The 27,093-nt window shown below is 40.6% G+C and overlaps 1 protein-coding gene across 1 annotated transcript; it reads right to left on the bottom strand.

Annotated features, from left to right (window-relative positions):
- Window positions 1–703: 703 nt before the first annotated feature.
- LOC130068950 (glutathione hydrolase 1 proenzyme-like) lies at window positions 704–22,349 on the bottom strand. Its single transcript, XM_056232608.1, has 12 exons — window positions 22,276–22,349; window positions 22,020–22,150; window positions 16,461–16,550; window positions 16,104–16,293; window positions 15,766–15,926; window positions 15,031–15,180; window positions 13,970–14,106; window positions 10,208–10,398; window positions 6,885–7,000; window positions 6,542–6,657; window positions 967–1,074; window positions 704–861 (listed from the first exon to the last, which is right to left on the bottom strand). Exons 2-12 carry the CDS (start codon window positions 22,144–22,146, stop codon window positions 718–720), a joined length of 1,530 nt encoding a protein of 509 aa, XP_056088583.1. The 5' UTR covers window positions 22,147–22,150; window positions 22,276–22,349; the 3' UTR covers window positions 704–717.
- Between the last annotated feature and the right edge of the window lie 4,744 nt (window positions 22,350–27,093).

The following is a 27,093-nucleotide window of genomic DNA, read 5'->3' as shown; positions in this document are numbered from 1 at the left end:
CATACGTTTTAAAACACGTTCCTAACATAAAGACATTTTTTACGTTTCCAGAACAAACACTGGATATTTGGAGAACATTCTTCTGGGTACTCACCAATGTTACATTGACAGAACAACACTTTATAAAGTAAGTTAAAGTTGACAGGATACTTTATTGATTTGCAATAACTCCTTTACAACTATCAAACTCTTTTCAGTAAAGCTTAAAGCAAATGGGATGAGAAAAATAATCTTAAGTGTATTTTTCTTACCCCATTGGCAGATCATTTTTCTAGTTTAAAGCAAAAACTCACTTCATTTAGATTTTTCCCCCCCCAGAAAACAAGCATTTTACTACTTTAGCAATTGCATCTTGATTTAAGAATTTTTCGATATTTGGACTGGAAACGAGACAAAAATACTGAGTAAGAAAAGCATTTTTTTGCAGTGTATAGAGATAAAAAAAAATAATAAAAAATTAGCAGATTTCAAAATGCAAGTGATAGCTAAAGATAAGCTAAATAAAAATGGAAAAGCTGTAATACTACTGATAAAATGTGCAGCATTCTTATGAGCTGTGGGATATTGAAATCAGGATGGCTGAAACAATATTATGAATAGTTTTTTGGCACATTGCCTGCTCAAGTTTAGTTGGCACCTATAAAACACCCCAACAAGCAAGTCTGGATCTGTCACTGGTCCAGGGTTTGACTTCTGCTGGTTTAAACACAGGAGTGCTCAGTATCCCGCCGGATAGCCTCCTTTCCTGAAGTCGGACTCGGCACAGAGCTTGTCCCGCTGGCGAACAACCGCCTGGACCACTGACAATGAAGTATTGTGATGGATATTATGACCCTTCAGCTTCAAGCCATCAATTACTCTCTGCATTCATAATACAACACAGAGAGAAAATTAGTGTATCACTTTTCTGACTTTGTGAATCCAATTTAGATGACAATCGTTTGTTTTCAAATGCAAGAATCCCACCTGATCAAAGTTATCTTCTACATTTGTGTCATGTAGCGTGATCTGAACTCTGGGTTCTGTGACAGCTTTCTGCAGGTCATAGTCCAAGAACAGGTAGTTCAGGATCACCTGAGATCAGAGAGACAGGTTTTTAGATTAAAGACAAAAAGATTTAAATACTACACAAACCTATTGTCCATTTTTTATATCACATAACCTTAGCCATTGGCCCAGTGGCGGCTCGTCAATAGAGGGCACTGAGGCGCCGCCCCATCACCATTCCAGAAATATACATGTATGCAACAATTATATAAAAATGAAATAAAAATAAAATAGTTTACTCATACGATGTGCAGGCTGGTAGTAAGGCCTCAACATTTAATTAAAACTGGCTTTAATCGGTTAACTATTTTCTATGTTTTTCAATATGTTTCATGCGGTTTCATATGATTCCTTAAATTTTCAGCAGCATGTGACCTGAAGCTGGTCTCTAATTGGTTTCTTAAAGATCCTCCTCCAGGCGCAGGTCGCTGCGTCCCTGGCCAATCAGAATTGGATACATGTTATTTTATCCAATCTGATTGGTTCTCGTCACCTGTCATTCAACTTTGCGCTCTGGGCCACTAATGCGAGTGCGTGGGCGACTCCGCCGAAACCTTGCTAGGCTGATCACTTTCGTAGAGATAATGGCAGCAGTTAAACCACATTCTGTCATTGATTTACAAAAAAAAAAAAAACCTTTGCTGGAAGAAAAGGATCTCGGACCGGACCAACCCGATTTACAAATCCGGCAGCAGCCAGTGCCAGAGGACGAGCTTCACCCGCGCTTGTCATGAGAAACGTGTCGGCACTGAAGTTTTGTGGACAATAGCAGGGGTAAGAGACCTCAAAACGCTATCTGAAATGTATTTGTATTTATTTTGGTGAAGGTAGTATGGGGCCTCCCCATCCGATCTTTAAAAGAGAACGAAACATTATTTTTTTTTTTTGAAAAATAAACCATTAAATGGCACTTTCTGGAGAGTTTTGTGCAAAGAAATCGTCTGCGTCAGCAGTTCCTCCTTCCGCCATGCTTCTACATGTGGGGATTGTTTACATTAGACTAGAGTGTACACTGCGCAGCATGCACACTGCTTCTACATGTGGGGATTGTTTACATTAGACTAGAGTGTACACTGCGCCGCATGCACACTGCTTCTACATGTGGGGATTGTTTACATTAGACTAGAGTGTACACTGCGCCGCATGCACACTGCTTCTACATGTGGGGATTGTTTACATTAGACTAGAGTGTACACTGCGCCGCATGCACACTGCTTCTACATGTGGGGATTGTTTACATTAGACTAGAGTGTACACTGCGCCGCATGCACACTGCTTCTACATGTGGGGATTGTTTACATTAGACTAGAGTGTACACTGCGCAGCATGCACACTGCTTCTACATGTGGGGATTGTTTACATTAGACTAGAGTGTACACTGCGCCGCATGCACACTGCTTCTACATGTGGGGATTGTTTACATTAGACTAGAGTGTACACTGCGCCGCATGCACACTGCTTCTACATGTGGGGATTGTTTACATTAGACTAGAGTGTACACTGCGCAGCATGCACACTGCTTCTACATGTGGGGATTGTTTACATTAGACTAGAGTGTACACTGCGCCGCATGCACACTGCTTCTACATGTGGGGATTGTTTACATTAGACTAGAGTGTACACTGCGCCGCATGCACACTGCTTCTACATGTGGGGATTGTTTACATTAGACTAGAGTGTACACTGCGCCGCATGCACACTGCTTCTACATGTGGGGATTGTTTACATTAGACTAGAGTGTACACTGCGCCGCATGCACACTGCTTCTACATGTGGGGATTGTTTACATTAGACTAGAGTGTACACTGCGCCGCATGCACACTGCTTCTACATGTGGGGATTGTTTACATTAGACTAGTGTGTACACTGCGCAGCATGCACACTGCTTCTACATGTGGGGATTGTTTACATTAGACTAGAGTGTACACTGCGCAGCATGCACACTGCTTCTACATGTGGGGATTGTTTACATTAGACTAGAGTGTACACTGCGCCGCATGCACACTGCTTCTACATGTGGGGATTGTTTACATTAGACTAGAGTGTACACTGCGCCGCATGCACACTGCTTCTACATGTGGGGATTGTTTACATTAGACTAGAGTGTACACTGCGCCGCATGCACACTGCTTCTACATGTGGGGATTGTTTACATTAGACTAGAGTGTACACTGCGCCGCATGCACACTGCTTCTACATGTGGGGATTGTTTACATTAGACTAGAGTGTACACTGCGCCGCATGCACACTGCTTCTACATGTGGGGATTGTTTACATTAGACTAGAGTGTACACTGCGCAGCATGCACACTGCTTCTACATGTGGGGATTGTTTACATTAGACTAGAGTGTACACTGCGCCGCATGCACACTGCTTCTACATGTGGGGATTGTTTACATTAGACTAGAGTGTACACTGCGCCGCATGCACACTGCTTCTACATGTGGGGATTGTTTACATTAGACTAGAGTGTACACTGCGCAGCATGCACACTGCTTCTACATGTGGGGATTGTTTACATTAGACTAGAGTGTACACTGCGCAGCATGCACACTGCTTCTACATGTGGGGATTGTTTACATTAGACTAGAGTGTACACTGCGCCGCATGCACACTGCTTCTACATGTGGGGATTGTTTACATTAGACTAGAGTGTACACTGCGCCGCATGCACACTGCTTCTACATGTGGGGATTGTTTACATTAGACTAGAGTGTACACTGCGCAGCATGCACACTGCTTCTACATGTGGGGATTGTTTACATTAGACTAGAGTGTACACTGCGCAGCATGCACACTGCTTCTACATGTGGGGATTGTTTACATTAGACTAGAGTGTACACTGCGCAGCATGCACACTGCTTCTACATGTGGGGATTGTTTACATTAGACTAGAGTGTACACTGCGCCGCATGCACACTGCTTCTACATGTGGGGATTGTTTACATTAGACTAGAGTGTACACTGCGCCGCATGCACACTGCTTCTACATGTGGGGATTGTTTACATTAGACTAGAGTGTACACTGCGCCGCATGCACACTGCTTCTACATGTGGGGATTGTTTACATCAGAGTGCGCACGTGTTTTGCGCAGCATATACGCAGTGTTTAAGCGGTTGATGGAAAATAAGCTAATGCGCGTTCTAAAAGTCTAAATTTGAATCTAAGCGATAACAATATCGTGCATATTCATTACCGCGATTTATCGCATTACCGAATACCGGCACATGTCCAGCTGACGGAATAGATTGCTAGTTGAGAAACACTGCTTTAATTAATGTTTTTATGATGACTTTGTGAAAGGTTAACTACAGCATGAGCCGTCTTCCTGCTGGCCAGTAAGTTATTTGGCAAATTTCATTCATACAGATCTGTATTATTATGCTATAGTTTTTGATAGTGTTATACATTTCTTACAGATAATCACGATGATCATTGCGTTTGTCTTACCGAATGTGGTAGCTTTATGCAATTACAGTTTGTCTATCAGCTTTTTTTTTATGCCGACAGTAAAATGTTGCCAGATATTGCTACGAAAAACAAGAAAAACAAAACAATAATAATAATCCGAAATAAGTTCAAAGCCTGTGTTTTGGAAACAAGGTTAATATATCACTAACCCTAACATGCAACTTTCCACTTTAATAACTTCCTAAAGTGTCACACAATCACCTTTCGCACGCAGAAAGTGAGATAATGGAATAGTCCAATGTAGTGGTGGGGGGGCCCCTCCTTCGCAAATGTTTTTTTAGAAATATATAATTTGCGAAAAGTAAAACAAAAACAAAAAAACTTAAGCATAATTTAATGGGGCATTTTGGGGGCCCCTAGGTAGCTCGGGGCCCAAGACAATCGCCGACCTTTGCCTAATGATTAAGTCCGCCACTGAGAGAACGGCGCCAGTAGATAACTCTTCTTGCGTCTCATCCGCCTCGTATCGTTCATGACTCCTTATTAAAAAGTGTCTAATGTCCATAATAGCTACTACCAGAAGCCACAAACAACAATGACAGTCAAGCCCTAAAGCTGTAAGTTAACCGATGGCTCTTTCGGGCTCTCTCTCTCTCTCCTCTGGTGCGCACTCTAAATGCAAGCATGCTGTAACCATAGTGTTAAAAATCCCAATTAGTCACTCTATTGGGAGACACGCCCACTTCCTGGAGCTTCCTTCACCTGAGGATAATTACCTTACTAATCAACCTCACTAGTGTGTCTGTCTTTGTGCTGACTGTTTGCTCCTCAGCTTGCTATGACTTTGTAAGTTTATTCAAACGTTCTGTATTGATATTAATTTGATAACTGTTGATTTGTTCAAAGATTTTCTTTATGGTTATGTGAATGTATACTTATTATTATAATTTGTATTAGTAAAGTTAACTTTGTTTGATTGTAGACACCAGCAATATGCAGCAATTGTAAAGCCATATTAAGGAAATGGTAGAACCAAGAAAGAAAGCAAATGGCAATAAATCAATTGAGAAGTAACTTCTGGACTCATTCCTGTGTTCTAACCGACACGCCATTCTGGTAGCACTCATCCTTAACCAGTCAAACACCAAATACTATACACATAGTAACCATAGTAGCTTTGATCTGCTTGAACACATTTTAATCGTCTTTAATAAATGATTCCAAAGGATAGATTAAAAGACCCGGTCAATTTTAAAAATAAATACAAAATTATTTAAAAAAAATAATAATAATCAATAAATTAATTTTTTTGAGATCCGGGGCTATAAAAAAAACACCCGGCGACGCGCCTGGTGTTCGATCCCGGCACTGTATTGGGATTCGGACATTCATGCTCCGTGTGTTTGTCTTCTGTTGTAAGCGAATGGGATGAGCATTCGCTCGTTCTCTGTGCACTCTGTCTTGTTGTGCGAGTGTGTGGTTTCGAGTCGTCCAAGTGTGGTGTTGTGTTCTGTGTAGGACGCGGTTCGTGAATCCATTGGCCGCATGCTTTTCTGTTCTGTGTGAGCACATGGCTTGTGATTGTTTGCTGGCCATGTGCTTGTGTTTTAGTCATGTTTGGTGTGAGCACATGGCTTGTCATGTGTGTTTCCTTGTGTCATGTGCTCTCCTGGCTATTGTCTTAACCCCGTCCATCTTGTTAGCTGTTTATTGGTTGAGTTTGCCCCACCTGTCCTCCCTCATTAACCTCTTTGTTTGCCACCCTATTTATTCTCCATGTGTTTGTCCTGAGACAGACCATCTTCAAATGTTCCCTATCATGTGTTTCTCTGCCTTGTTAGTCAAGACCTGCAGCCGGTCCTGTTTTCCCCGTCAGGGTAGTTTTTGTTTTGTTTTTTATTAAATAAAAGCCCATACTCTGCGAGTCCTCGCCTCTTCCCTTTACCCCAACCTTGACAAATTTAGAACAAATGTTTTTCAAGTTAAGAGTAGTACTTCAGAAATGTTAATATATTGATACTGCTGCTTTTATATAAAGAGCAATGCTTTAATTGTTCAACTCTCTTACGAGTTTTGTGTTACCTGGGCTGTTGCAGTGGTGATATTTGTGCCACCTGCACCTCCAACCACCATTTTGACTTGTCCGCTGTGTTTGTCCAATATTATTGTGGGACACATTGAAGAAAGCGGCCTTTTACCTTGTAAAAACAAATAGTATTTAGCATGTGAACATTTATATTCATGTACTGTAGGTGTTTTTTCTTGTACTCAACTCTTTCCCCGCCAGTTTTTTTTTAAGTTGCCAGCATTTTCACACAATTTTAAAGACATGGATTGCCAGAACATTCCATCAATTCAGTCAACGGGAGGAAAAAATTAATATTGTAAATCATTTACATTCAAAGAATTCAAGTTTTTTTTTTACCTGGTTTAATTAAGTTGTTATTGTTAACTTTATTTATCACCTCAGGTTCAATGAAATCCCACAGTTGGTCATTAAATATAATGCCTGTTGAGCGTGACATCACCCCAGAACCAAAACTGTGAGAACACAAAACATATCCAGACATCAAGATTGAAAGGAACAACAAAGCAACAGAGCTTCATAAAAATAGACACCAAAAGTACATTAACATCTTTTTTTTTTTAATTATTATTATGCATTAAAATCAAATCTATATTTTTGAATGGAAGAGTGCAGTTTCTTAAAATAAGTATTGTATTTTATTCTGTTGTTTTTAAAGGGTTAGTTCATGCCGGTTAGAAGTGTGTGTGAGTGCGGTCCGCCTTGCTCTGATGTCATGCTGACGTGTGTAAGAAGCTCTCGCGAGCGCAAGGCGGCCGTGTCGGATTCTGCAGTCGCTCTCCGCTGACTGCGCTGAGCAAAAGCATGATGGGAAACGACTTGCTGACGACACAGCTTAATGCTCATTGGTTTAAACAACCCTGATGTATTGTCCTCTTTTAAAATGTTTGATTTTAAAACTCTGATATCATGTATTTATGTGTATAAATTATGTGTGAATATTCCCACAATCTCCGACAGTGCGATCTCTACATGGGTTATGTTATTGTTGTCATATTTATAAAAATAAATAATAACAAGTCTTTAATGAAAGTAAAAATGGAAATATGGAAAAAAATAGTCTTTTGAATGGAAATAGATAACAGTACTTTTGGTGTCTTGTTCATTATATATATATATATATATATATATATATATATATATTCTCATATAAAAGCAACATAACTTTAATTACATCCAGTTTATTAGCAACACAGTAAGAGTGTGATTCCCGCGATATCCGTCTTTGATCCCTCAGGCGTCTGATCCGCTACGAGAAGAGAGAACTGTTCGTCTTGTCTGCACTGTTTTCACTCCTCCTGGCGGGTGCTGGTGTTTCGCGTGTGTTCGGCCAATCAGCGAACACTAACGTCACAGTTCCTATAGCGCTGGTTTACTCCTATATAGCGCTGGTTTACTCCTATATAGCGCTGGTTTACTCCTATAGCGCTGGTTTACTCCTATATAGCGCTGGTTTACTCCTATATAGCGCTGGTTTACTCCTATATAGCGCTGGTTTACTCCTATAGCGCTGGTTTACTCCTATATAGCGCTGGTTTACTCCTATATAGCGCTGGTTTACTCCGATATAGCGCTGGTTTACTCCTATATAGCGCTGGTTTACTCCTATAGCGCTGGTTTACTCCTATAGCGCTGGTTTACTCCTATAGCGCTGGTTTACTCCTATATAGCGCTGGTTTACTCCTATATAGCGCTGGTTTACTCCTATAGCGCTGGTTTACTCCTATAGCGCTGGTTTACTCCTATATAGCGCTGGTTTACTCCTATAGTGCTGGTTTACTCCTATATAGCGCTGGTTTACTCCTATATAGCGCTGGTTTACTCCTATAGCGCTGGTTTACTCCTATAGCGCTGGTTTACTCCTATATAGCGCTGGTTTACTCCTATAGCGCTGGTTTACTCCTATAGCGCTGGTTTACTCCTATAGCGCTGGTTTACTCCTATAGCGCTGGTTTACTCCTATATAGCGCTGTGAGCGCTGGTTTACTCCTATATAGCGCTGGTTTACTCCTATAGCGCTGGTTTACTCCTATAGCGCTGGTTTACTCCTATAGCGCTGGTTTACTCCTATATAGCGCTGGTTTACTCCTATATAGCGCTGGTTTACTCCTATATAGCGCTGGTTTACTCCTATATAGCGCTGGTTTACTCCTATATAGCGCTGGTTTACTCCTATAGCGCTGGTTTACTCCTATATAGCGCTGGTTTACTCCTATATAGCGCTGGTTTACTCCTATAGCGCTGGTTTACTCCTATAGCGCTGGTTTACTCCTATAGCGCTGGTTTACTCCTATATAGCGCTGGTTTACTCCTATAGCGCTAGTTTACTCCTATAGCGCTGGTTTACTCCTATAGCGCTGGTTTACTCCTATATAGCGCTGGTTTACTCCTATAGCGCTAGTTTACTCCTATAGCGCTGGTTTACTCCTATAGCGCTGGTTTACTCCTATAGCGCTGGTTTACTCCTACCGACTCTGAAGTAGGAGTAATTTAGTTCCTCCAAAAAAAGTTTCTAGGACTAAAATCGTTCCTAGTTCCTGCGGTGCGAACACGCCAAACTCCGAGAACTTCTGCCAATAGTTCTAGCAACTGTGAAAAGGTTCCTCCGGTGCGAAAGACCCTAAAGTGGAAGTTGCGTAGAAATCTCTCAGATGTCATTAAAAATAACTTAATTTGTGTTCTGATAATGAACGAAAATCTTACGGGTTTTTAATGACATGAGGTTGAGTAAATAATGATAGAGTTTTTGGGTGAAGTAACCCTTTAATTTGATTAGGAGGCCATGGACGGAGGCCACTGGGCGAATGTGGCCAGGATACCAGGGTTACACCCCTACTCTTTATCGAAGGACATCCTGGGATTTTTAATGACCACAGAGAGTCAGGACCTCGGTTTAACGTCTCATCCGAAGGACGGTGCTCTTTGACAGTATAGTGTCCCCGTCACTTTACTGGGGCGTTAGGACCCACACAGACCCCAGGGTGAGCGCCCCCTGCTGGCCTCACTAACACCTCTTCCAGCAGTTTTCTCAGGAGTCTCCCATCCAGGTACTGACCAGGCTCATCCCTGCTTAGCTTCAGTGGGGACCAGTCTTGGGCTACAGGGTGATATGGCTGCTTTTTGTGTGACTATTCGGCTAATTCAATTTTGGTCGACTAAGCCTCTTCTCGTCAACTAATGTTTTGTCTACTATTAGGGGGCAGCCCTAGAAAAATAAGAATAGGAGCAATTCGTGAACATACACAGAAGTGTAGAAGTGTAACTCACACAAAAGTCAAATGTAGTTCATACAGTCATCTCACCATATAAAGGAGCTTGAGGTATGTGTTCCCTCTGGGCTATGAAGGCTCTGATAATATCAAACATGTTGAAAGTTGCCCGAGAGCCAACGACTCTACTATCTCTCTGCCAACTTCCAGCATGTCTGATATTATTAAAGCCAGTTGGAAGGAAGTTCAGTTCTTGGACATATTAGTGTTCCCCCTCAGTAATTATGCAAATTAGTCTACTAAACAGAAGGCTAATAGTCTAATGTTAAGTCTAAGTAATGTTAAGTTCATATTATTAGAGGTGATTTTATGTTTCAATAACTGAAATTGGGTGTGTTAGATCAAGACCAGGGATAAGAAACACTGATCTCGCTGTCTCTTTATTTCTCTTACTAGTTATTGATACTGCTGGTGACTGCCACTGCACTCCCATCTTCTGCGATAATAGACAGGTGAGACGTGCCATGGTCCTCCGGCACATTATCAAGGTCCTCCTGCTCATCATAGCTCGTTTGTTTGATGTCATCTTTAATCTTACTCCTGATGTCGTCAGCATAGCTCACTGAGGTCATTTTTTGGACAATCTGTGAGTGTGAAACAAAATGGACAAAATATCAGTTTGTAAATATACACAGCAAAATCCCCAGTGTTAAATCAACACTGCTCAGAGTGCATAATGACAGCGTTTACATGGGCACAATTATTATTATTTTTTGCACTTGCTCACGTGTAAACACAAAAATCCGCACGAGATCCGATTTTTTTTTTTACATCTGATCTGAGCCACACTCATTTCAAAAATGCTATTGGACAATGTTGATATTTGAAAATCAACCCAAACAAACACACCCCTCTCTTCAATGCTTTGCCTCCAAAACTCAGACTCCAATCCTAACAGCCCTGCTCGAGTCAGTCTCGAACCCCGATCACCTGCATGTGAGTCGAGTGCAGTAACAATGACGCTAAACACCGCATTAACTAGCAGCTGTTAGCGCGACTCTCACTAGCTGGCCTCCATTACGCTCGCAATCCAAGAGTGGATGTCCGTTTATCATAGCAAAAGCGCAACAAAATAATGCTTCACGAAAAGCACATTTGATGAACGAATGACAAGGAAGTGCCAAAAATGAACATAGGTACAGTACACAATAGCAATAACAAACAAGAGTTGGTTGCGGCAATCACATCAACCCAATCACTTTGTTTATCATCCATGTAAACACTACGTTCGGATTCATAAAGATATAAAAGATTGGATGACGCGTAATTTTCTTTTATTAAATCCAGACAAGACAGAGGTAATACTTATCGGTTCTAAAAACCGTCCACAAAACCTTTCACAGCACGACTTTAACATATTAGGATGCCCTGTTACTTTATCCGCTACAGTAAAAGACCTGGGTGTTACATTAGACTGCAACCTGTCTTTTGAAAAGCATATTTCATATGTTACAAGAACAGCCTTTTTCCACCTTAGAAACATTGCTAAGCTACGTAATATGCTATCAGTCTCTGATGCAGAAAAGTTAGTTCATGCATTCATGACCTCGAGACTAGATTACTGTAATGCTTTATTAGCTGGTTGTCCTGCATCCTCAATAAACAAGCTACAGTTAGTGCAAAATGCAGCAGCTAGAGTTCTTACTAGGTCAAGAAAATATGATCATATAACACCGATTCTATCATCACTTCTTTGGTTACCTATAAAGTTCCGTATTAATTACAAGGTCTTGCTTTTGACTTATAAAGCTCTAAATGGTTTAGCTCCTGTCTATTTAACGGATCTTCTATTGCCCTATAATCCATCGCGCTCTTTCAGATCCCTAAATTCGAGGCTTCTGGTCATTCCTAGGATATCCAGATCCACCAAAGGAGGGAGAGCATTTTCACATTTAGCTCCGAAGCTCTGGAATAGCCTTCCTGATATTGTTCGTTGCTCAGACTCGCTCTCCCAGTTTAAAACTAGACTAAAGACGCATCTATTTAGCCAGGCATTCATATAATTTTTTTTATCTTAGTTACTGTAAATCCGGCCTCTACTTCTTAAACGCCAGAGGAGAACTGGCCCCGACTGAGCTATATTCAGAATTAATATTTTTTGATTGTCTAACCCTGATTAATTTTGCAGGTAGTCGAGGTACGTTTATTTTCCAGACACAGTAGATCATAGAATGGTCACTAAATGAGTCAGACAATTCTCCAGATAAACTGATCCTATCTGGATGTGAGACTAGGATCCAGTCTAACAGGGATGATGACTTAGAGTCCGATCTGGTGGGTTCTGTTATAAGTTGTGTTAAATTTGAACTAGGTACTAAATAAATTACGATCGTGCTTACATGAGCCAGCTAACCAGTTGTTATTAAAATCACCCAGAGTTATCATTTCAGTGTGATCATCAAGGGAATTAATAGTTGATATAATACATTTAGTGGATTCAACCGGAGCTTTGGGGGGTCTATAAATATTACCTATTATTATTGGTTTATTTTTATGGAAAATTATTTTAACAAATAGAGATTCAAATGCAAGGGATTCTCCTTTGGTGTAGCAAGTTCTGAGACTAGAGTTAAGGAAATATATGTAGCCACTCCTCCCCCTCTAGAATCACGATCAGCTCTATATAAAACATAATTATCAAGTTTTATATCATCATCTGATATCGTACTATTGAGCCAGGTCTCAGAAAGTGTGATTACATTAGGTTTATTATAGGTGAGCCAGGCTCTTAAAAGGTCAATCTTAGGTAGTAAACTTCTAATATTCAGATGAATGAAATACCTTTACTGAAGTTCATAGTACAGTTTTGACATGACAGTAAACAAACAGTCCGTCAGACGAAGCATAGCAGTAACAAGGTAGAAAAGAGAGCTTACACTCTCATACACATACACATTTCTACATAAAAACATAATCTAAACAAAAATAAAATAAAAATTACCAGCTTCACTTATTACTAAGATTGACTTTATTTCCGTCAGACGTCTACAGAGTTCTTAATGAGAATTAAAAGAGGTTTAGATGTTGATGTTTTATTGGTCAAAAACCTGCCACCATTATGGAGATCAGTGTTTGCTTTAGTTGGGCTATTGACCCTTTATATATTAGATTTTCTTTGCAACAATGTATATAATGTTGTAAAGCAGTGAAATCAGCAGCTGTTTGCTTAAATGATGAGATCAGCATCGTAACCTGGCCTGATTGAATACAATTTCCTAATTTTGCCCCTCTGGAGTCCCAGAATTGATATTTTTTGTTGAACTATCCCTTTAAAACAGGGACGTGGAACGTCAGTCCTGGAGGGCTGCTTCCCTATAGAGTTTATCTCCAACCCTGAATAAAAACTCACCTGCATGTAACCTTAGGCCCCATCCACACTACTGCGTTTTAGTTTAGAAACGGAGAATTAAAACGAATACGATCTCCGTCCACACCAGCGTTTTAGCTGCGTATTAGAATTGATCTCCGTCCACATTAAAACGACTGAAAACGCGGATCACGTGACCATTCACCAACACTGGGCATGCGCGTGCCGGTGTAAACACAACTTCATTGATAAAATTATCCCACCATGCTCTGGGTTAACCCCAAACCAACGCTCCATGTACGGTCAATGCCGCCGCTGCACACGGGAATCGTCACAGATCGCTGGAATAATAGCTTGACTCCGGCGCATGTAGGCAGTTATAGCGCTGTAAAATGCCGAATTTACTTGTACAACAGCTGCTAGCAAAGATATACGCCATGACTGATGACACCCAATCAGAGAGCTGAGCGTGAGCCTCTACTACGTCATCGTTTCTAAAGTCCTCCGTTTGGACCCGTCTACACTAAAACGCCCTCCGGAGATTCAAAACGAAAAACGGGTCGGCAGCGTTTCTAAACTTCTCCGTTTTGGGTCTCCGTTTTTGCCGGTTTAGTGTGGACGGGAGGTGCAAACGTAGCAAAAGGTCTCTGTTTTTAAACGAAAACGCAGTAGTGTGGACGGGGCCTTAGTGATCCAGAAGACATTGGTGTTCAGGTGTGTTTGATTAGGGTTTGAACTAAACTCTGCAGGACAGCGGCCCTCCAGGACCAACGTTCCCCACCCCTGCTTTAAAACTATCCAGTAGGCCCAAGGAATATATAAGTATATTAGAGTTGAGTTGAGTTCACCTCAATCATGTTTTCATGAAGTGGGTCTCCCAGTTTACTCTTGCGGGCATCAGCGAAGCGGAACGCCTCTATCATACGATGATAGGTCAAAGTCTTGTTCTGCGTTGTGGACACACTGCTGCTTGAGATGTTGTAGCCTGAAATTAAATGCTTAATTATTTGAACTGAAAATGAAAATGATTAAAGACTATGAGAGATTACTAAACCCATGTTTCACACAGTACAAGTATTTTAGTCCTTTACAATGTGTGATAGGATCTCTGTTCCCTGCTGGAGGAATGATCGGCCTAACTCAACCAGAGCCGCTGAGTCAGTGGCCACTTTCAAGAAACTGCTGAAGACGTATGTTTTCCGGCAGGAATGATCGAACTGTTTTCCGGCAGCACTTGATCCAGTAACACTCCCACTTTATCTTCTCTTCTATTCTATTTTACTATAAAAAAAACAACTGCGTTAGATTAAACTGAAAGGGGTCACAGCACTTACATGTTGTCCTACTGTTAGTTTAACTGCTTCTATTGTTCTCATTTGTAAGTCGCTTTGGATAAAAACGCCTGCTAAATGAATAAATGTAAATGTAATCTCAATATATTAATGGTGAATGTCTGGAGTAACTCATGGTTGAGCAAAAGATGGTGGCATGAACCGCCTGTTTTACGGAACAAACTCTAGGTAATTTGAATTGAACTACACGAGCTTACAGGACATGTTGTGTTAGACGATCATATAGATAAGGTATACTGTAGTAGCTTTGAACTGAACACGTTTCTCACATCAACTCCTGTGCTTCGTAAGGTTCCTCGTATGGCTGGTGTTGTGCTGAATTTGATCTGCCTGCCAGATTATTACTAACCCTAACTCATTGAGTCCGCTAACAGACTGAATAATCCTAACCTCACCCCACACTTAATCCTAACTCCAACCATATACTGGTCACCTATGCCATGGGCCGGTCCTGAATGACGTGATGGCTGTCTTAATATGGAGAATTCTTTGGAGTAATTGTAGAGTACTTGCTTTAGCACTCCCTAACTGTAACACACACACACACACACACACACCTCTGAGTATGTTGAGTATCAGAGCGAGTACGGGTCCACCGAATGGAGCATCAGGAGCATGAAATATGTATTTCCCCACAGTAAAGTTTAATGCATACTCATTCAGCACAGGTTGATAATTCTTCAGGTCCTCATGTGTTATAATCCCTCCTGTGTTGCGAGAAACAAAAATGGTAACACTTTACAAAATGGTTGCACTAATAAACATTCATTCTTGCTTAACTGATGCACAGATGAGTTAATGTTAGACTCATGGAGAACTAAACCATTCATTAAAGATTATTGCACCACAACTAATTAAGAGTCTATCTGATTAATAGATTAGGTAATATATGAATGCTATTAATTAAATGTGTCATCGTGTATTAATTCCTTATCAACATAGTATTAACTAATAATGTAAATTAAATTATTAGTTGCCGATGCAGTAATCATAAAAATAATAATAAACTTTATTTTATTAATACATTTTATATAGCGCCTTTATTAAAGTAGCTTCTCAAGGCACTTTAGACAATAAAATAGACAGATAAAATTACAAAGGCTACAAAACAGGAACAGGAATACAAAATAGTTAAAACCATCAAAAAAACGTCCATTTAAGCATGAATTAATGCATATTAGTGCACCATATTGTAAAGCGTTTCCACAAAATATTGAGACAGATTTGCATACTTTGATAATATTAAGTCACTAGATCCTGTAAATATGAGTCAAATGTAAGCATGGAATAACCTGCAGCATTGATATCATCCACTATAGTCTGAGTCAATGACCCATCATAAAAGGCATCTGGTCCTTCTTCTGCTATCTTCTTAAAGGTTAGAGCTAGTTTAGGAAAACTTATAATGTCATTTTCCTTCAAGGTGTTATTATTTAAGTCGCAAAAGATTTCACTGGAAAGAAGAGACAGAAGAGCAGAAATCAGATGATAACATTTAGAAGGCAGATGCTTAAGAGACCCTGGTGTAAATAGAGACATATAGTATTATAGTGTTAGATCTGACTTGTAGAATGTTTTCCACTGACAGTTTTTTCAGTTTTTCTCTAGTTTACAAATGCCACATTCTTACCACAATGTTTTATCATTCAGAATTGTGCCTCTAGTCTCATTGATGGCATTAGCCAAGGCCTTGCCAATCTGAAAACCCTCTGATGCCAGCTTTATACTGGGCTCAAACAGCTCCTTCCATCGCAGTCTCCCGTGTCTCTGGTGCGCCAGCGCATAACCCCGCAGTTCTCCTGGCACAGTTATAAACAACCCTGCTATTCACACAAAACAGAGGAGTGGTCACATCATCCAATGGCCTAACTGGCAAGAAATCATCAGAGCTGTTTCAATGTGTGGACCAATGTGCTTATACTGAATCTGTGCTGTAAAGCCGTCATGGAGGCTGAGTTCGGGGATATGTGGATTTATAGTGGTTTACCTGGTTGTGCTTTCTTGGGGTCATTGCCAAACATGTTCTCTGAAGCACTCATTGGAGCAGTTTCTCTTGCATTAATTGTCTCCACCTTTCCTGAAGATGAAAACATTACTTTTTTGTTTAACACAAAAAAGGTGTCCCAGTGGTCAAGGGGTGGCAGTGACTGGCCAAAGAGGACACTGAAGAATCTAAGAATCTAATTTGAGATCTTTAATAGCAAGCTGTGGGTCCAGTGTTACATACATCTGTGATGTATACTGTAAAACCTTGCCGTAAAAAAACAGCCAAATTCTGATAGTATCATACCCATTTCCAATAAAACAGTAATATGCCATATAAAACAATGCATTCTGGGTAATTGTCGTTTTTGAGAAAATAGCCAACAGGAATATACTGTGAATTAACAGCGCTCAAAATCGACACTCAGAGGATGTGTTCCAAATCACACCCTATACCATCGTTCACTATTGCCTACATTAGCTCAATAATATAGTCCACCAAAGAAGTGAGTGAATTCAGACACTGATGAACACCTGATAAGAACAATCACTGAAGGACAAGAACAAAAAAGAGACGAGCAGAAACACGAGAACTACAACTGACTTCCAGTCACACTGAGTGTGAAACCAGTTTACAAACCAGTTTGACATTATTTATTTCATACATGCACAAATGTACTTGTTGAGAATTAACAGAGATTTAGATGTTTTACTGAAAATAATCAAGTTTGTAGTCACCATTATGGTGATTAATTTTTAGTTGGGCTCTTGACTTTATAACATTAGTTTTTCTCCTGCTGTGACAGTGAGTTTATAAACGCACATTTGTTATGGCAAGAAAAAGCCAAGATGAAGTTGATCGGGTGTTTTAGGCTGTTGTGACGATGCTATAATCATCTTGGAATTTTTTGATTCACTGATCTCTTCCTGTGTCTAATCTTTGATTGTATAGGTATTTTAATTGTATATTTTTTTAGCATAGTATCTCTGTTATTCTACAGCATGATTTGTTTAAAAAAGTCCTCATAGTAACTGATTGCTGTTGGAACTCTTGCTGTAGTTTCACAGTGGTGGTGATGTAACACTTTTGATACAGGATTAAGCTCTGAATGAGATCAGTGAATCATTATATTCTTATATACAGCATTCAGCATATATTCACTCACCTAAAGGATTATTAGGAACACCTTTTCAATTTCTCACTAATGCAGTTATCTAATCAACCAATCACATGGCAGTTGCTTCAATGCATTTAGGGGTGTGGTCCTGGTCAAGACAATCTCCTGAACTCCAAACTGAATGTCAGAATGGGAAAGAAAGGTGATTTAAGCAATTTTGAGCGTGGCATGGTTGTTGGTGCCAGACGGGCCGGTCTGAGTATTTCACAATCTGCTCAGTTACTGGGATTTTCACGCACAACCATTTCTAGGGTTTACAAAGAATGGTGTGAAAAGGGAAAAACATCCAGTATGCGGCAGTCCTGTGGGCGAAAATGCCTTGTTGATGCTAGAGGTCAGAGGAGAATGGGCCGACTGATTCAAGCTGATAGAAGAGCAACTTTGACTGAAATAACCACTCGTTACAACCGAGGTATGCAGCAAAGCATTTGTGAAGCCACAACACGCACAACCTTGAGGCGGATGGGCTACAACAGCAGAAGACCCCACCGGGTACCACTCATCTCCACTACAAATAGGAAAAAGAGGCTACAATTTGCAAGAGCTCACCAAAATTGGACAGTTGATGACTGGGAAAATGTTGCCTGGTCTGATGAGTCTCGATTTCTGTTGAGACATTCAGATGGTAGAGTCAGAATTTGGCGTAAACAGAATGAGAACATGGATCCATCATGCCTTGTTACCACTGTGCAGGCTGGTGGTGGTGGTGTAATGGTGTGGGGGATGTTTTCTTGGCACACTTTAGGCCCCTTAGTGCCAATTGGGCATCGTTTAAATGCCACGGCCTACCTGAGCATTGTTTCTGACCATGTCCATCCCTTTATGGCCACCATGTACCCATCCTCTGATGGCTACTTCCAGCAGGATAATGCATCATGTCATAAAGCTCGAATCATTTCAAATTGGTTTCTTGAACATGACAATGAGTTCACTGTACTAAAATGGCCCCCACAGTCACCAGATCTCAACCCAATAGAGCATCTTTGGGATGTGGTGGAACGGGAGCTCCGTGCCCTGGATGTGCATCCCACAAAGCTCCATCAACTGCAAGATGCTATCCTATCAATATGGGCCAACATTTATAAAGAATGCTTTCAGCACCTTGTTGAATCAATGCCACGTAGAATTAAGGCAGTTCTGAAGGCGAAAGGGGGTCAAACACAGTATTAGTATGCCGTTCCTAATAATCCTTTAGGTGAGTGTATATATATACAGTATATGTGTATATATATATATGAGGTATGTCCCTTGAAAAAACACAGTTAAAGCAACCAGAGAAAAAACTGATGTTAAAAAGTCAAGGGTCAAGAGCTCAACTAAAGCAAACACTGATCTCCATAATGGTGATATAAATAGAACAAAAGTCAATCTGGTTAATAATAAGTTAATAATAACACTGTTTCCAGTAGTTAACTGTAAAATTGAGTTTTGTGGGTCAGTCCAGGTTCAGTCCAGGAGAAGACCTTCTTTATTTAAAATATGTTTGTACTTATTTTAATGTTTTTGATTTATTTTTAACAGACATTTTATTATTTGGTATATGGGTATATATAACTATATGAAGGTGTGTATATATGTAGGTGTGTGTGTGTGTGTGTGTGTGAGTGTGTATATATGTATGTATTTTTGTAGGTGTATATGTACATATGTATGTAAATGTATGTGTCATGAACAACCAGAGACAGGTTAACGCAGCGTGAGTTTATTCACAGGGTAGTCAGACGGGCAAGGGTCACAGACGGCAAACACAGCATAGGAGACAAGGCAATACTCTGGATCAGAAACCAGGCGAGATGACAGAGGCAGGCGGCAGATGAGACGGAATCCGGGAAACAGGCAATGGGTCAAATACACAGACTGGAACAGACTAACAAACTTGGAAAACTAGGAAACGCTCGGAAATGTACACAACAGTGAAACAAGACTTAGCAATGAGTAATAGTGAGAGTGGGGTATAAATGTGTGTGGAGCTGCGTGTGGAACTAGATGCAGGTGTGAGAGTGATCAGTGGAAACAGGTGTGCGCAATCAGTTCAGGGTGTGTGCGAAAACAGTCCAAGGCAAGCCAGTGCAGAAGTGGAGCGCCCTCTCGTGACACTAGAGGGCAATCCAGCCGAACATCGTCACAGTATGTATGTATTCCGCAATTACTTTGAATCACCTTTAACTGTTGCTATATGATTTGTGTGAAGGGCTTTAAAGGCATGAACTACACATATATCTAGCAAGTGCCGTTATATTTTTTTTCTCCCCTTTCTTTTCTATGAACTCATCATTGATGCCACTACCTTAACTATATCACAATCATAATGACATATTTAGAGTTTTTTTTTATTATTTTCTTTTCCTTTCTTCCTCCTTTCAATTCTTCTTTTTCTCACCCTTCCTTGGTCTCCTGCCCCCCCCCCCCCCTACTCTCCCCCTCCCCCCTGTATATATATACTTTTTTTATTGACTCAAATGAAATAACTTGACGCGTAAACCTCACTCCCCTGATCTCAAGAGGCGCTCTAGCGACTGATGCTAATAGCTGTGGTCTTTAGCCTTCTTGTTAAGAGTTCCTGACTCCCATGTTACACAGTTTGAATCCCACTGGGAGAGGGTTGAGTAGACCCGGATACACATAGGCTTAATTTGCGAGTGGGACAAGTGCCCAACACTTTTTGCCAGGGTCGATATTTTCCCTACCACTTTTTTAAACATTTTGTGGCATGGATGTACTTAATTAAAATAACACATCTACAGCTGACCACCAGAGCATTCATTTAGTTCGTTAGTGAATTAAGAGGCGATCTGGCGCTGGAATGTGTTGTTTATTAAATCATGCTGAGTGTTCGTTGCTGCTGTTATCAGTGGCAGAAGGCAACTTGGTGCTCTTGCACTTCACACAGACGAGCTTTTCGATTGCTTAATGCCGTCGCGGAGACTCTTTATTCGTTCCGGTGAAATCACAAAACAAATGCATACAAACGTGTCCACACTCTTGACACACAATTACTGATGAACATCTTTGGTTTTAATGGGAAAAAAATACCCTTCTTATGCAAGGGTGGATAAGAACCCAGAACCTCTCGGACATGCTTAAAGGGTTAGTTCACCCAAAAATGAAAACTCTGTCAGTAATTACTCACCCTCATGTTGTTCCAACCCCGTAAGACTTTCGTTCATCTTCGGAACACAAATTAAGATATTTTTGATGAAATCTGAGAGCTGGATCACTCCTCCACGTCACACGTAGGCTCACTATTGGCCGACGCTGGTCATGTGTGTGATGCGTGACGTGCAACCTAGAAGCTTTGCGTAGTTTCACTACGTGAAATATCACGGCCTTACAGAGTAGTTGAATAAAGTCGTTCTTTTTTTTTTTTTTTTGTGCACAAAAAGTATTCTCGTCACTTGATAAACTTAAGGTTGAGCCACTGTAGTCACTCGGACTATTTTAACGATTTCTTTCATAACTTTTGGGCCGGCCAGTTTCGATCCCTTAAGAAGCCTATGGAGGAGTGATCCAGCTCTCAGATTTCATCAAAAATATCTTAATTTGTGTTCCGAAGATGAACGAAAGTCTTACGGGGTTGGAACAACATGAGGGTGAGTAATTACTGAAAGAATTTTCATTTTTGGGTGAACTAACCCTTTAACAAAAGTTCCGCCACTAGACCGCAACGGCACAAGAGGCTTCCATGCGAATCTATGTAGTGATTTACTGACGTGAAGAATCTCGGTAATGACAAAATATTTTATTATAGTAGATAATGTAAGGATGAAATTATCACGTTAAACATATATTCTTTCAGAGTGAAGCGTGACTATTTAATTGTGTACATGCATTAGTGCTGCACGATTTGGGGAAAAAATCGAATTGTGATTTATTTATTTTTTTGGTTAAAATTACAATTTGCGATTTCTGAAACCACAAATTAAATAAATAGGCTATATAGACTTATGCTGTACTTGTTTGTTTGTAGGGCTGCAAAATTTGGCCCAACATTTATTAATATAAAAAATATAAGAAATGTTGTTCCAGAACTTGAAAGGATGTTCATCTGGAAACCTGTTGGATGAAACACATTCACACCTGGTCATTCACACACAAGTAAGAGTGTGGCAGGAGTTGTTTCTGAAGGCACTTGACCTCAGGCTGCTCTAGGGAAACTACTTCCTAAATAATGCATCATAAGTTGCTTAGATTGAAATGTATCTTCTGAATGACAAAAAAGTATTTTCTCTCTATATACTGCACATGGTTAGAAGAAAATCACTAGCCCACGATGTGCTTTAAAAAGATGAGCACTCACAGGAGTCTTGTTTGTTTGTTTGTTCCTTGAACTGTTGCCATTGTGGGAGTTGTGGCAGTCTGGTTTAAGTATCTCAAAGCTCATGTACCTGTTGATGGGCTGTATATGGTGAAAACCCCGCCTCCTCCGATGCCCATGCTGTGGGGATTAATCACACTCACACACAGCAGAGCAGCAATAGCAGCATCGACTGCTGAACCGTTACGCTTCAACATGTCCCTGCAAACACAAAGAACTCTGTGTACATTCAGTGACTCCATATTAGCAACTAGAGTTGCAAAAGTCTCATCGCTAATGCATGGAATCTTTCCCAGAAACATAAATGTGACTCTTTGTAATCGTACCTCCCGATGGTAGAGCAAACTTTGGCATCCGCTGCCACCGCTGCTTTAGCATAGCACTCTTCAGCTTCAGAGGGTCTCTTATGAAGTGTGACTATGAGGACTATCACAACCACTGCAATCAGAAATGTGACGAACAAGCATCTGAAAGTAAACCACCAGAGTTTGAGAAATGTGGAATTTGTTTATCACACAAACAGAAATATTTTATTTATTTTGTAGGCTGTGATGCACTTAATTCTTCCTTATATTATCTACTGGCAAATAGATATACTATATATATAATAGGCCTACTTGTTGCATTCATTTGAGTTGATGTTACTTACTATGCAAAAAAAATTGTACTTACTATACAAAATGTAATTTTTAATTACAGTTAAGCTATTTGTGAATTTGTAGCAGATATTACTTTTGTTGGTTTCTGCTAAATATGTCTGCCTCAACAAATTAAGAGATTGTTATTGAACACTTGTTAAATAAATTAAACTAAAGAATCTGTTTCCTTAAACCAGTTTGTCATGCATTTATTTATTTCAACACTGCAGGTTAAGTAAATATTAAAATTATTCGTGATTAATCACTGCCCATAACTGTGATTAACTTAATTAAAAAATGTTTTATCAACAGCACTAATATATATATATATATGTATTATTATATACATAATTAATAAAAAAAAAACACACAAAACACTATATATAGTGTTTTGTGTGTGTGTGTGTGTGTGTGAGAGTACATGCTTCATCACCTTCTTGACCTGCTTGAGAGACAACCCATTATTGAACAGCCCCTGTCCACCAGTTTAAAGAAACTGTAAAATAATAGCAGTTTGGTTTCAGAGAGACAAGGCTGGTTGGTATCTTATACAAAAAGACAGCTTTTCTCAAATTAATACTTTCACTGGAAACTATAGTAAAGATTCCAAAGAAATGGAACCTTCTTTCACTCTGTCAATTTCAACACATTAAATAAATAAAACATATTACCGTAGTCCGAGGAGGAGTTGACAGGAGAGCCGCTGTACAGGCCCAGCAGATTAGATGTAATACTTATCAGAAAAATCACACGGTTGAATAATCACATGGTAACCGCGGGACCGCTGCTTCCTGTCTAACTGTTTCCTGTTCGTGTCTGCAGACCTGCAAACTATTGCCTTCACTGATCTGTTGAGCTTCAAACTGTTAAACCTGGCCTCTTGTGCACACCATTTTCATTGGTCTATCTGTGGTGTACGCACTCGGAACAAAAATATATTTCCATACATTTATGATCAATATATTAAATGGTTTAAATATACTGAAAAATACATTAAACCATATATTGCATTAATATATTGCCTTAATATATTACAATATATTGAATAATACATAATTGACACTTTTCATATGATTAAAAAGATTGCCTTAAATTCCTCAAGGATGTTTTACTCAAAGTTCTAAGTTGCTAATATAAAAACATACAAAAGAGTGTCAGGACAATGATAGACAGTGCATTTATTTCTATTTATTAAACTGCAAATACTTTGTGTGCCAATTAGGTCTGTGTATTAGCAACAAGGTCACGATACGATTCGTATCCGGCCACAACACAATATATATTCTGATTGTTCCAATTCAATCTGACCTCTGACCTGTAATGCCTGAATCATAATCATACACTGTTGGTTCGTTGGCCAGAACTGAGACTGGGTCTGGGTTATCACTAGGGTTTTTCTCCATTCTGTCACTGATGGAGTTTTGATTCCACTGTTGCCATTGGCTTTTGACTTGCTTAGTTGGGGACATTAAATTTAACATTTAATTTAATATTCAACAATATTATTGATCTTCTGCATTGACACCATTATGAGAACTGAACTGAGCTGGACGATGACATACATACATATAAATGAACTAAATTATAACTTTTTCTAATAACTCAGAATATAGTATAATAGCTGTTTATTAAACACTATAGGGCCATTGCTACAGTAACAGTTTGGCCTCTGCATTATGAAGCGACTGTTATTATTGTAGCACTGTATAACAATACAGGTAATGGCACAGGCTTCATGTTAACATTGGGCACTCCCCACCAGGTCCAAAATTCTGATAGTTTTCTTCTTTTTAAGCACATAAATAATAATGTACTCATTCTAATAAATTTATATTGTAATGTACCCTTACGGAATGAATATATATTTCCACATATTTAAGATCAATATATTAAATGGTTTAAATATACTGAAAAATATATTAAATAATATATTGTGCTTATCAAAGATGTGACAATATATTTACGATGTAAAATGTAATTAGTTGAGTATACTAAGAAAACACATGGTGCTTTAAATTTCAAGAATATTTTACTGGTGAAGTATTTGCACTAGTGAATAGAATTTAATATATAGGCTCGAAGAAGGTTTAATCTGTCCCGCAGAGGAACAGAACTGATATCAAGAGACGTAATCCTCCAATCAGAGCTTCACACTTGCACAATACGGAAATATCTGCTAAGTGTTTTACTTATTTTTCTCAACCTGGCAACTCTGACTCCACTGTGGATAAAAGTGCTTGCTTTTTGAAAACATCGGTAAGCTTGCAGTTTGGCAATCTCCAGTTCAATATCCTATTCACAGAAAAGTGTAATACATCATGTCTGTATTGATTTAACGGCGTGAGAGAGAGATAGTTTGTCCATGGATGAACTACCTCAGTCTGCGCCATGTTTCCCTAATAACAGTGAAGCTGTGAGTTTAATTGCTTCAAAAACAGGGATGTTACCGACTCCTTGAGGAAAATAATCTAGCTCTTCAGTGGTGATGCTATTTTATTAACAAAAATTGCTGGCCAGCGTTAAGAAGTTCCAGACCTCAAAAGAATAATATAATGCTTGGTATTTTAATGTAATCACAATAATATCAATTGCAAGAGCTCTTTTCAGTCTGCTGCAATCTTTTTTAATTCTTTTTTTCCTTTTTTCCACTGTAACAGTATGTAAAAAACATCTCGTGTTATGACTATAACCCTTGTTCCCTGAGAAGGGAACGAGACACTGCGTCGAGAACTCGACACTTTGGGGACGCTCCCTTAGCGTGCGCCTCTGAAGTAAGAATGAAACTCTTCCAATCCTGATTGGCGTTGCGTCCTGACGTAACATGTGACGGCATAACCGGAAGTATAAAGGTGACGCTGAAACAAACACATACCAGCCTCGCGATGAAGCAAGACGCGCTAAGACCTCGAGGGGCGTGGCAGAGCGACGCAGTGTCTCGTTCCCTTCTCAGGGAACAAGGGTTATAGTCATAACCCGAGACGTTCCCTTTTGAGGGAACTCAACACTGCGTCGAGAACTCGACACTTTGGGGAACGAATGCCCACTAGGCCACGCACCGAATATGCCTGTCCCGGAGTGAAACTGATTCAGGCACTCAACTAGGACGAAAGCACGTGTGCGCCTGGTGTACTAGGGAGGTGTAAACTGTAAAACCTAATAAAAGTGTGTGGGGTAGCCCAGCCGGCTGCCTCACAGATCTCCTGGAGGGGTACTCCCGAATGGAGGGCCCTAGAGGAAGCCATGCCTCTAGTCGAATGAGCCCTAACAGCTAAAGGTGAAAGCAAGTCGGGCACCTTGTAAGCCAAGGTAATAGCCTGAACAATCCAATTACTAATAGTTTGCTTGGATGCCGGGAGCCCCTTCTTAGGTGACCCAAACCACACCAATAATTGGTCCGATCTCCTCCAAGAAGAGGACCTCTCGAGGTACACGCTCAAAGCTCTGACTGGGCAGAGCAAATGAAGCTTCTCTTCTTCTGCCGACACATGAGGTGGAGGATGGAATGCCTGAAGGATCGTGGACCGAGCCAGGGGCAAACTCCAAGCAAGCTTAAGAGAGGTAATACCTCAGAGAAATACCATTTTTAGCGTAAGATCCCTAGGCGAAGCCGACTGTAGAGGTTCGAAGGGGGCCAGGGAAAAAACCCTTCGAGAACCACCGCCAGGTCCCAGGCCGGAAACCTGGACCTGGTTGTCGGTCTCATCCTCCAAGTACCACGGAGAAAACGTATGACCAACTGGTGCCTCCCCAGAGGCCCATCACTTAATGGTGCGTGGAAAGCCGCAATAGCAGCCTCGTACACTTTAAGCGTGGAAGGGGAGAGACCCGCAGAGAAACGATCTTGCAAAAACTCCAGAACTGAAGCCACCGGGGAGTTTGCTGGATCTAACTCTTGTTCTCTACACCAAGTGACAAACACATTCCACTTGAGGCCTTATAATCTCCTAGTAGACGGAACCCTAGAGCTAAGTATGGTTTCAACCACCCCCACTGATAGACCAGCATTTAGGTACTGAACCCCCTCAGAGGCCAGACCCACAGTTTCCACAGCTCCGGGTGAGGGTGGAAGATTGTGCCCTCCGCCTGAGACAACAGAACCCTCCTCAGAGGAATCTGCCATGGCGGAGCTATCAGGAGTGATATCACGTCTGAAAACCACACTCGGGTCGGCCACATTGGGGCAACCAGAAGTAGACTGATGCCCTCTAGACGGACCCTCTCCAGGACTCCCGAGAGCAGAGCGATCGGGGGAAATGCGTACAGGCGAAGCCTCGGCCAGACCTGTACCATAGCATCCAACCCCAGTGGGGCTGGATGTGAGAGGGAGAACCAAAGTGGGCAGTGGGACGTCTCTCGAGACGCAAATAGATCCACTTCCATTTGTCCACCTTTCCCATATCAACTTCACCACATCTGGATGAAGTCTCCATTCCCCGGGCCTCAGCCCCTGCCTCGACAGGATGTCTGCTCCCTGATTCTGAACCCCCGGAATATACATTGCTCTGA

Source organism: Rhinichthys klamathensis, unplaced genomic scaffold (genome assembly GCF_029890125.1).
Source record: "Rhinichthys klamathensis goyatoka isolate OS25496 unplaced genomic scaffold, OSU_Roscu_1.1 h1tg000350l_1, whole genome shotgun sequence".
Taxonomy (NCBI): Eukaryota; Metazoa; Chordata; class Actinopteri; order Cypriniformes; family Leuciscidae; genus Rhinichthys; species Rhinichthys klamathensis.
Note: the sequence above shows the minus strand (reverse complement) of the source record. Positions and strands in the feature narration are given on the sequence as shown.